The sequence below is a fragment of the Amblyomma maculatum genome, chromosome 9 (assembly GCF_055883805.1).
Source record: "Amblyomma maculatum isolate TAMU_Amacu chromosome 9, ASM5588380v1, whole genome shotgun sequence".
In the NCBI taxonomy this organism is placed as follows: domain Eukaryota; kingdom Metazoa; phylum Arthropoda; class Arachnida; order Ixodida; family Ixodidae; genus Amblyomma; species Amblyomma maculatum.
The window spans coordinates 123495060-123507214 of NC_139352.1; the positions used below are offsets into that span (position 1 = coordinate 123495060).

General features: G+C 48.0%; 1 protein-coding gene across 4 annotated transcripts in view; it reads left to right on the forward strand.

The window, feature by feature from the left end:
• The window catches only part of LOC146180308 (constitutive coactivator of PPAR-gamma-like protein 1 homolog), a 97648-nt gene that overhangs the window by 53560 nt on the left and 31933 nt on the right, over positions 1-12155 (forward strand). For all 4 annotated transcript variants that reach the window (XM_084579533.1, XM_084579532.1, XM_084579536.1 and 1 more), the window contains one exon: positions 8288-8583. In XM_084579533.1, the coding sequence (XP_084435659.1) occupies positions 8288-8583 (296 nt within the window). The remainder of the gene's footprint in view (positions 1-8287; positions 8584-12155) is intronic.

The window sequence follows — 12155 nt, forward strand, 5'->3', positions numbered from 1 at the left end:
GAACAAAAACAACAACACAGGTGCAGACTTCCAACTGTTTATTGGCACATGCTATATACGTGAGGGAACTGAGGCGCGCAACCACCGCTATCTTTATTTACAATACTGTAAGCCCTTACGGGCTGTTACAGGGTTTATCACATAAGACGTGATAAACGGTAAAAAAAAGATTAAAAACTATTGTTACTTTCTTTTACATTATGAGTAAATATATTGTGATATATATGCTCTGCGTCATTGGACGTTGAAGAAGACAACGATCCGCAACAGTGACACAGAAGAAGACGAAATGGTAGCAGCGTTGGTGCTAGAAGAAGGTTGACACTGCTGTGCTTCTGTGTGCTGTGTCATCTTGGATTAACCTTCGGGGACTAGCCTTGCCACGTATCAATATTGCTATGAAACCTTCAAAACTGTATTTGTTGTTTTTTAACAGCCGCCGCCATAAAGGCTTATCACTCTGATTCTGGATCGCACATCAGTTCCCTAATCTTTGTTTGTTAATGCTCGATGTCGCGAGTCACACCTTTATCAGTTTCGTTGTAGCGCAAGATGCACCGAGATCTGTCTCGAAGGTTCCGGCCACTCGCATGTCTTTCTGCAATGTTCCAGCCTGTGCTGGTAGCTGTTTGCGATGTTATCTAGATTGTTCTGAGCAGCCTTTAAATTGAGCGTTGGCGAGTGCGACGGGCATTCTTTGTTTGACGATCGACAAGCACGTTTGTTGCCATCGCCGCCGCCGAGTTGCTTAGTTATTTAGCGGGCGCAAGTCAGCCCAATAAAAAGTTAATTTCAGTACCACCAAGCCTGTGGCTTCTTTTGGTGTCAACGGCATCATCACCACTATGTGACAATATCATTGCAAAAGGCCAGATAAAAGGTCAAGCACTGAAACGTCATGTCCCAAGAAGCATATCATGAAAAAAGCCACAATCAGAATGAGTAAGCATGACTGCCAATGCAGATAAAAGAGACGGAAAAGTTTTTGGTAAGGCTATAAAAAACGTGTGGGTGTATGGAAAAACAACAGTGGAGTGAAGGAATTAACAGAGATGAAAAGAAAAAGTGAACATTAAAAGCAAGAAAAAAGCATTCGTGATAAGAGAAGAAGGGCAAACAGAAAGGAACAATTCTAAAGATGAACATTAAAACGAGCTAAGAGAATCATGTGGAAAAATGACAGGAAGAAAACAACAAATTTATTTCTGTCAATTCCTTCACGCCACTGCTGTTTTTCCATACACCTACACATTGTCACTTGTACTAAAACACAATTTTTTATTATTAGAGGTATCATAAAGAAATTTGGCATGTATATGCATTTTTTTCCTGCTGTTTGAAAAAATATAATTTGTTTCACTATATCTCAATTAGGTCTCATAGTATAGTAACATAACTGACTCCTAATTAGCCAATTTCTTACGGGTAATTAAGACAGCTTTCCTGAATATTATTTGGTTCCGATTAAAATGTCACTGTTGCCAAGGGCTGCCATGTGAAGCTATGCTATTTATACAGTTGAACCTGGATTAACGAGGTTGACAAAAATTCAATTTTTTGTTACATGCAGGTTTTGTATGAAGGCTCGCACGAATGATGCAGATACGAAACCGAAAGGCTTCATATATCAGTGAAGATGAACTCACCCTTCAGGCATTTATTTTACAGTAAAAAAATACGTAATCTCTGCTTGTTTCCACGCAAGCGAAGGCACAACACGGCGCTTCAATGAAGCTAAATCATCTCCCTCGTCGGCTCGCGAACGGCGCAATACGTCGATTGCGTTCATCACCTCCTTCGCGGTGGGCACGTCACACGGATCTGGCTCATAGGAACCATCATCACAGACATTGGGATTTTGCACGTTTTCGGCAAATGCCTCATCATTCATTTCTTCCGTAGCTACGGCGGCGTTGTCGACAAACCAAAAGTCGCTCAGGTCGACGTCGTCGGGGACACCACCTTTGCTGCGTAGCTCATCTCATACTTCGGCCACATCGGATGAAGCTGAAGTCTCTTCTTCCTCATTGTCGGCACCAGCGTGTGCGTTTTTTGTAATCCCTGCCTTCATAAAGCACTCCTTAAAGGTCCACAGAAATGGGTCACCAAGAAGGGTAAACAATGCCATAACACTGATAGATATTGAACCACCCATCATTCTCCCGCAGAAATTTTCGCTTTAGCTTCTGCAACACCAGAGATCATCATCATCATCATCATCAGCCTGATTATACCCACTGCAGGGCGAAGGCCTCTCCCATATTTCTCCACTTAACCCGGTTCTGTGCTAGCTGCATCCACTTGACCCCTGCGAACTTCTTAATCTCATCCGCCCACCTAACTTTCTGCCTCGCCCTGCTACGCTTTCCTTCCCTTGGAATCCAGTTTGTTACCCTCAGCGACCATCGGTTATCCTCTCTTCGCACTACATGTCCTGCCCAAGTCCATTTCTTCTTCTTAATTTCCACTAGAATGTCATTAACTTGAGTTATTTCTCTGACCCACTCTGCACGCTTTCTATCTCTTAATGTTACCCCTACCATTTTTCGTTCCATAGCCCTCTGGGTTGTCCTCAACTTAAGTAGAACTCTCTTGGTTAGCCTCCACGTTTCAGCCCCATAGGTGAGTACAGGCAAGATGCAACTGTTGTACACTTTCCTCTTGAGCGATACCGGTAAGCTGCTAGTCATAATCTGCGAGTGCTTGCCAAATGCGCTCCATCCCAATCTTATTCTTCTTGATATTTCCTTTTCATGGTCTGGATCTGCGGTTACTACCTGTCCTAAGTAGACATATTCGCCTACTATTTCCAGTATTTCGCTACCTAATGTAAACTGCTGTTCCTTCCCGAGGCTGTTGAACATTACCTTAGTCTTCTGCATATTGATTTTCAAGCCTACCATTCTACTTTTTCTGTCTAGGTCATCAATCATTATTTGCAGTTCATCCCCAGAGTTGCTTAGCAAGGCAATGTCAGAGACATTGGCGATTAAAAATGACCCGTCCAATTTTCCCTCTCAACCCGTACGCCGAAGGGAGTCATAAAAAAATAAAGAATACAAGCAAGTTCAATGCTCCGCCCGGAAATACGTCACTTTGACGAACTTCCGGTTGCCGCGCGCTCGCTTGCTGGCGTACTCGCGTCAACCTGTCCTCGCTCGCACACGCCTGAGGAGTTTGCCAGTTCGCGCAGCAACGGTTAGTGTAACCGCGGTTACGCGAACCCATGGTTAGCTCATGTTACACGGCTGACAAAACCATGGCTACACCACTAACTGCGGTTATGGCAAACCGAGTTTGGCGACCTCTGTTTGCGTCGTTAACCAAGGTTATGGCAGCGTCTGTTGACAGAGGCTACTTGTCGGCGCCCGAGTTCGCGAAACATACGAGCGGGTCTGCTTCGCAAAGTTTAGATCAATGTATAAATATGGTGCCGCCCGATGTCTTAGACTACGACTGACAGCGCAGCGACTCCTTCACGAGTTTGTTGCATCAAGGTTGACCGCCACAATGCCTTCATTACATAGAGGTCAAAAATACATTGGCTTCAATGGGTGTGGCATTAGGGAAATTAAAAACTTCGTTAAATTCATGAATTCGTTACATAGAGGTTCGTTACATCCAGGGGCCGCATCCAGCGGAGGTTCCTTTCGGGAACTGTTCTCTTTCAAGATGACGTCAATTTGACGTCAGCAAGACAGCGGGCGCCACCCCGCGGGGAGGACGGGAAAGACAGCGGCCAATCGGCGATGGCGCCAGATCGTAGGGGTGTGTACCACGAGCATGTTGCTTTTTCTGGTACTAAATAATTGTACCGAAGTGGTGTTAAGCACGAAATAAATCCAATAATTACATAATAATGCAAACTAGTGAATTATAGACTGAAATATTCTTGGAAACTTCCTGTTAACAACTTCCGAGCAATTTTCTTGGCTCGTGAGTTTCTTTTTTGCCGCTACATAGATGGTATCGCACACACGGCGGCGGCGTCTGCTTCCTTGCTCGCTGTGAAGATTTTGTAAGTTCTGTCTTTCGCACAGAATGGCAAATATCCTAAGAACGAGGTCTACAATGCCGGTAGTATGCAGTCTGAATCACGCTAGCTTTATGATCGAGGAGATGCTGCCGCCGTTGCGAGTACGAGCTAGCTGCTTGATACCGGCACCAGCAGGGCAGCATCCGTAGCCTTATCGGCCGCTCAAGCGTCGTGAGTGTGCGCGAACTGTCCGTGAATAGTTGTCAATGTAGGACGTAGCCGATGACACAGGGAATCCGATTGCACTCGATCCAGTCAGCCACTGTCTGCTCCCCTTCCGCTGATGTAGAAGGGGACAAAAACCCAGCCCGCACACTTACGGACGCGAATTATTTGTCTCTACTGGATTCAAATGGTCGCACTGCTGTTGACCGAGAGCTCTCGATCGCAAAGTAGCGATCGAAGCTCGTAGAGCACCTTCGCTTCTGACGGCAGCCCGGCCTACCCCTTCGTCACCACTTCCCTACTCGATCGGCGCACAGTCTTAGCAGTGTTGCCGCAAAACCTCCTCAGACATGTAGAAAACGTAGTCCTTTTTTTTTTTTTTTCTTTTTACTGTGTCAGCTTACTAAAACCGCAAAGCTCTGCCCCCCCCCAAAAAAAAATACCACAGCCGTACTCAAGCAGCTGCGGCGCTCGCCGTCTGTTGCCTCTCGAAGCGAACCAACTCGTCGTGGTTCCTGCGCCGGTCGGCAAAACGGTTTCGTTCGGAGCGGTGGCCCCATTTTTCGCCCCGTGACGTAGGCAAAAAAACGCAGAGCCGCCTCCGGAAATTTTGGGGGTCACGCCGGACGCGACGCAACAACCAATTAGGAGTGGTGAAAGGAACCAGTTCCCGAACGGAACCGTCGCAGGATCTGGCCCCAGGTTCAACTGTATTGCCATTGAAGTGTATCATCATATAAAAATGTTCAATTATGCCGATGCCCCGTAATTTTAAAATATAATTAGCTGGCATTACTGCCCCCAAAATTTATGTTCAATTTAGCAACATAAAAATAGCATAGCTCCACAGTTCACTTCTTCCTGAATTCAGCGGTGCAAGAATTACTGAAATGTGCCACAAGAACATAACGAAAAATTCTGTAAGGCTAATCATATTGACAAAAAAATATCAAGTTGAGAAAATCTCATTTCAAGTTTTTGACACTGATTGCAAAAAATGTTGGGAGGAACCTTCAACTACAGATTTTATTTGAATGTTCTTTATCAGTCCACCTGCAAAACAAAACAAAAAGTATCTTATTCCATCCAAGAAAACATTCTTTAAAGAATGTTTAAGATGTATACATGTGTAAAAAAAATTTCAAGTTGTGGGGTTACCTTTTTGTTTTGCTTTGTTTTGTTTTGTTTTAGCCATCGAGACTGCAGGGCTAGGGACAAGGACAATATTTTGAGCCCTGGAAAGGGTTTCTTGGGGGAACTAGTGGTCCGGAGCCCAGGAGGCCAGAGCCCTACCATTGCAAACAGTTGGGTGACCCTGAAAAGGTCCATTGTGACGCTTGAGCGGTTGACTGCTCATGTCGTTGCGATCTCGCCGCAGGTGCACGCTTCGTGTGCATGATAAAGTTGTTCAACACTTTTATGCCCACAATCACAAACTCTGTACCAGCACTGCATTCCACGCTGACCCGAAGTGAAACTCTCATTGGGCCGCTGACATTCCCGACAGAATAGACACTGACCGCTCTACACAATGCGCCGGCTCCACTGTAGAGTAGAACACGGCGGTGGCATCAACACAAAGTGCACCATGATCTGGGATGCAATTCGTGCTTTAATTAGAACTCGCGGTGCCGTCAGCGGCAGCATAGTTGATGTTCCCTGCGCATCTAACAAGTCTGGCACCGGCTGTAACATAGGTCCCAAGGGCACGCTTGCGGCTGGCGCCCTCTGCTTTTTGTTCGATGCCCGTTAGGTTCGTTGTGGGCACGGTTACAATCTACTGTTTTCTAGCACCTGGATCACAAGGAAAAACTCTGCACAAAGCGACGGTGATGCACCCTCAGTGTCGGCTTGGTTTCAGGGAACGAGCATAGTGATTTATTTTTGATTGATTGCTATACAAATAATATAGTCAACGAAATATGCACATTTCAGTGTTCTGCAGGTGTTGTAATTAACATCATCATCAGCAGCAGCAGCAGCAGCCTGACTATAAATGAGATAAATGAGGATAATATAAGAAAAAGCCACTGCTCGATACCTTTTGAGAGTCCGAATTCGAGCTCTGCTCGCATTCATAATCGGGAGAGCCATCGCTCCAGCCCGTAGTAGAAGGTCCCGTGCGGTCCGCCATCTGAAAGTAACTGCACGCACTTTCGGTGGCCCGCATAACGGGGAGAAATGGCACGTTGTGAAATCAAGATGACAGAGGGAGATGGAAAGAGGCTAAAACAACCTCCTTTGCTGCTGCAAAGATGCGGCAAGAGAGAGCGAAAGCAGCGATCGAGTCATGTGTCGACCTATCGGAACTGGACGCGTCGTAGCATACACGCCTTTCAAATCATGCATTTCGCCCCGCCGGGGTAGTGCAGTGGTAAGACACCCGACTACTGTGCCGGAGTACCCGAGTTCGAATCCGACCGCAGCGGCTACATTTCGATGGAGGCGAAACGAAGAGGCGTCCATGTGCTGTGTGATGTCAGTGCACGTTAAAGAGCCCCAGGTGGTCGAAATTTCCGGAGTCCTCCACTACGGCATCTCTCAAAGCCTGAGTCGCTTTGGGATGTTAAACCCCTCAAAAAGAAAGAAAAAAAAAGTGTATTCTCGTTCAGTATGCGTAGGCCGTCGTTGCATGTTTCCAGCCTCGCGTGAATAAGCTTTAACGCAAGAATATCTCCTGCTTCGGAATTTAGAACTTCACTTGCCTCATGGAGCAGCCAGGTCAGAAAAGCTCGTTGAATGTTGTGCTTCCTTTGGATGTGGTTCATGGTTTCTCGATGAAGCCCTCTTCTCTCTCCGGTCAGGTTCGCTGGCACAGCTCCTGGTATCTTCCTGGAGGGTCGTTGGCGTTCCTGTTGCAACCTCCAAGAAGGATTGGCGCAGGAGCTCACATTACCTTCCCATGTTTCGGTGCCAAAATTATATAGAAGCAGAGCGGACACCAGGCCACCTCTAGCTATCTTTAATCCTTGGCTGTCCACTCGATTCTCAATATGCCAACATGGCGCACAATCTCTACCGCGCGCTCTAGTTCAAAACTTCTTCCTCGTCGTTCCGCTTACAGATTCTTGTCAAATAAATCTACAACAACGCCAACAGAATAAAAATAAAAACCTGCAAACCTGCGGCAGATGGCTGAACAACCCTTGAACTTGTAACCATACACGCACGCCGCATGATTGCTTAGCGTGAGAGAGTAGCGCACGTGGGGGAACCGCGCTCCCAGCAAAGAAGGTGGCAGGAGTATACGCATGTATACCCCTGCCGTATACCCCTGTATATATTACGTACCAAAGTAGAGTTCTGGGCTAGTTGGTAATACATGATAAGTGGGAGGCTTAGCGCGGAACAGACAAGGACAAGAGGCACACAGGACGAGCGCTCTTGTCCTTGTCTGTTCCGCACTAAGCCTCCCACTTATCATATATTACGTACCAACACATCAAAAATATGAACTTGTAGAAAGATTGTAGAAAGAAAGATGCCAGTGACGCAGAAGGTTGCGAAGCTCCTACTGACACAGCGATGACCGAACTTTGGTCCACTTTGAGCGGTAGTGACGGTAACGCGTCGAGACTTGAGAAATTTTTACTGTCGTGACAGATGAAGAGCTGACAGGTGAGGATATAGTCGCAGCAGTCACTCGCACGAAAGACGGGGACAGGAGCGATGATGACAATGAACAGGAACCTGTTCAGGTTGCATCTCGCAAGGAGGCTTTGAGAATGGGACTCCCTGCGGGACTTTGTTTTTGCTAAGGACCTGCCACTGCACTATGTTCAGCAGTTCGGTGCCCTGCAGAACGATGTCTGCCAAATTGCTGTGAAACAGGCAACGCTTACAGATTACGGGTTTCTTCCCACTACAAAATAAAAAGTGTAAGCTACCTCGTCCTCATTAAATGTGTAGTTTATAATGTTTCCTCTTTTTTTTGCCTAACCCGGTTATAATAATTGTTGGTTATAACAATATTTTCATGGCACCTCAATATTGTTATAAGTGGGTTTGATGGTAGTTTGGTTCAGTTCACATGTGCCCGCATTGTTATTGACGGAAAACTGTTGTGCGGCCTGTTCTGTGAACCAGACTCGTCCACCAAGGGCCCAGCCCCCGTGGTGGTTGTAGAGTGGCTCGGCCGATCGTCGTCGGGCGGAAAGGGTGGCACGCGGCGCCCCTACGAGCTGGTGGAGGGCGTCCAGCTGGGCTGGCCTGTGCCCACGGTGCAACGCCTTTGGCTGGGGCCCTCGCTGGATGACAAGAAGTGCCGGCTGCGGGCCTTCCTCAGCTGCATGCGCAGCGACGTGCCGCTCATGCTCAACACTGCCTACGTGCCCCAGCACCTGCTCATCCCCTGCACAGTGCTGCGCTTCCTGATGTCTCAGGTGAGAGGGGCTGCATGGCGGTGGCAGAGATGTCGTGGACAACTTTCTGTGACTGCAGGAAATGAGGTTCGGGGGAGGTCACTGTGGGGAAGTAGAGTCGGGGGGGCAGTTTGGGGTTGTTACAGCTTAGATGGCCCGCTCTTTCCCCTTTCCTGCCTTTGCTCTAAAGCCACAAAAAGTTCCCTGCGAGCAAAGTTGAGGGCAGATGCAGAATGACTTGTAGAAAGGCAAAAAAGGGCAGAGGATCGGGGTCACGTGTGTTGCAATGTGGTGGTGGTGGTGGTGATGAAAGTTGCTTTCTCTGGTTGTGCAAGAGCCAGCATTGGGTGGCTGTCTTGAGCTTACATTATGGGTGGGAAATAATTGACTCTTCGTATGGCAAGTCTGTCAGTAAAATGGTCAAAGAACATCCTTGCGGTTTTTTGCTTTTGAAGACTGCACTGCCTTTGGACATTGCCAGTTATAGAAAATATTGGTTAAAATGAAATAGCAGTCTATTGCTATTCTATGCAAAGAGAGCACAGATTCCTCTGTGCGGACAGCACACAGTGATAACATATCTAGTTCTCTTTAATTCTGTTCTCTGCGCGAGCATTAGCGAGGAAATGCAGTATTTAGTGGTCTGTGCACACACTTCACATGTCAGACGCACCATTGGATGCCGTCTCGGCTTATGGCATCACCACCGTACTATAGTAGAAAGTGAGGAACCTCTCTTTCTGAAGGGAAGCATGAGAGAACTTTGACTTGTATTTTTGCTTCTTTCCGGCATGTGCATCACTATTATTTTGTAGAGACTATCTCCGGTACCTTACCGAAGTATTAGGCTTGTTTGGTTAAAAGGCTGTCGAGTTCGAAGTGCTGTGTCCTCGTCCGTTCTGTGACTGGAGCAATGCGCTTTAATGGACAGGCCCCGGCACTCCTCTTCGCGCGTCGCCGGGAGAACTCTCCGCCTGCCTGCGCCCCGCGGGACGCCCCACACAGCAGGCTCCCTCACCCTCCTCTAGTTCTGGGAAGCAAGTTCCATCCCTATTCTCCGGCTTCTGCCTCGGCCGACGCTCGTCGCACCCTCTTGTCTGTTAATAAACAAAGTTAACAGTTAAGCAGTAGCGCGTACGTCTTTTCTACATTGACGACGTGCAAACACGACAGTGGCGACGAGGAAGTGTATTCAACCCGCGCTACGCAACGCTATTGACAAGCCATGGCTACGCGAGGGTTAATACCAGAATTCAGCGGCTTATCTTGGTCATTGTGGGCTGGATGCCTCCAGTTCTACTTTGAGGCTAACAACATCACAGACCAAGCCTTGAAGAGGACCAACCTGCTAACGCTGTGCGGGGAGCAGACGTACGACGCTGTCTGCGCCCTTATTCAGCCAAGCACATCAGCGGAGGTGCCTTACGACGATATCGTTGCAACACTACAATTGCACTACGACCCGAGGCCATCGGGTTTACAGCCGAGCTCGCTTCCAGCGACGGGATCAACTGGAAGGCGAAACTGTGAGCGCCTACGTAGCAACGCTCAAAAAGCTTGCAGCTGACTGCAATTTTGGGACGCTGACCACAGCCAGGACAGGCAGGAAAGAGACGCAGCTTTTAACACCACCATGCTTTCTTCATGTTACATAACAGATTTGTGTGCGGACTGAGTGACGAGTCTCTGCAGCAGCACCTGTTCGCTAAAGGGGGTCTCACGTTCGACAAAGCTTACGAAATCGCTGTGCGAGCGGAGAACGCCTGTCACCAGCAGAGAGAGATGCATCGGAACACCGAGCCGGTACACCTAACAAGCAACCAGGTACGCAAACCTCCTTTTTGCCAAGTCGCTCAGAAATGCGGAACGCTGCTGGCGGTAGGACGGACAACACAATGCCCAGGGATGCCGATTCCAGTCAGCCACGTGTAATTTTTGGCGCAAGCGAGGGCATATTGAGAAAGCGTGCATTACGAAGCGGAAGCTTGTGAAGATAGTTGGCTTCTCAGCCTAACCACAGTGTCGACGCCTCGGAGAATACGCCACCATGTGATGTCTATGGAGCAACATCAGCAGCATCATTGGTGTTGTATGATCTTAACATCGTGAATCTCAGCACGCGACCGAAAAGTTTTACCAAAGTCACTGTACATCACAAGCTGGTCAAGTTCGAAGTGGACTCCGGCGCAGCCTGCACTCTGATAAGTGAAGACAGGTTTCGAACTTCGTGGCTATCAGATACTCCACCCTTGCAGCAAGACGACGCGCACCTGCGGACATAGTCAGGAGAGGTGTCACTATTGGGTTCTGCCAACGTGCTGGTCAGTTACAACAGCCAGACCCATATGCTACCTCGGCTTGTTGTGAAGCCTTTTAGGGAGAGACTGGTTTTCTTCATTAGGAGTGACGATATGCGGCATATACCAGACGCCGAGCCACAACGTGATTGAGCAATTGCAAGAGAGTTACGAACGAGTATTCTCAGAAGAAATTCCAGGAAATGAAGGACACCCAGTCACACTGGAGTTGTAGTTAAGCGGCGCGCAACCGAAGTTTTTAAAGGCCAGGCCGATGCCCTTTGCTTTCAAAGCTTCCATTGAAAGGGAGTTGGATAAACTGGAGCAGCAGTGTCATCGAGCTGACACAACATTCACAATGGGTCACACCACTGGTCGTAGTTCGCAGGAAGAACGGAACCATACTTCTCTGCGGAGACTACCGGAGCGCCGTAATTCTTGCGACTAAAGCATAGTCTTATCTTCTGCCGACACCTGGAGAAGTGTTCAGTGTGCTACGCGGCGCAAAAGTCTTCAGCACTCTAGACCTTACCCAGGCTTAACAGCTGAAGGTGAGCGAACCGACGTCAGAATTACTGACAATTAACACACTAAAAGGCCTGTACAGAGTCAAGAGACTGCCCTTTGGCATAGCTGCTGCCCCTGCCATATTTCACAAGTTCATGGAGACAGTACTTCAGGGAATCCCAGGAGTTTGCCTGGACAATGTTATCATCAGTGGTGCTTCCACGGAGGAGCATGCAGCACGCCTAGAGCACGTTCTTGAAAGGCTAGCAAACGCAAATTTGTGTTTAAGCAAAGAAAAATACTGTTTTGCGGTGTCAGAGGTGCAATTTCTAGGACATCGAATTGATGCAGAATGCATCCACTCTACCGATGACAAAATGCGAGCGATCAACAGGCGTTTCTTGGGCTCCTGACGTTCTAGGACCGCTTCTTGGAACAAAAAGCTACCGTTGTCAACGACTTATACCAGCTGCTGCGGAAAGATGTGAAATGGACATGGTCGCCACACCATCAGCAAGCATTCGACGCCCTGAAAGACCTGCTTCGAAGGTGTACAGTCCTCAGCCACTACGACGATGCTTCAGGAGAATAAAATTTGTTGGAAGTTAGCGCTCGTGGTGTTCGTCTCTCGCTCTTGTGTCCTCGTCTTTTGCTGCGCTATAGTGTATTGGAATCATGTACCAACAAGCCCAAAAAACCACGCTACTGACGAAAGGAAGCCCCTGCTTTTGTCTTCCGACGCATCTCCGTACGGAGTCGGCGTGGTTCTTCCGCGGACTGACTACCAAG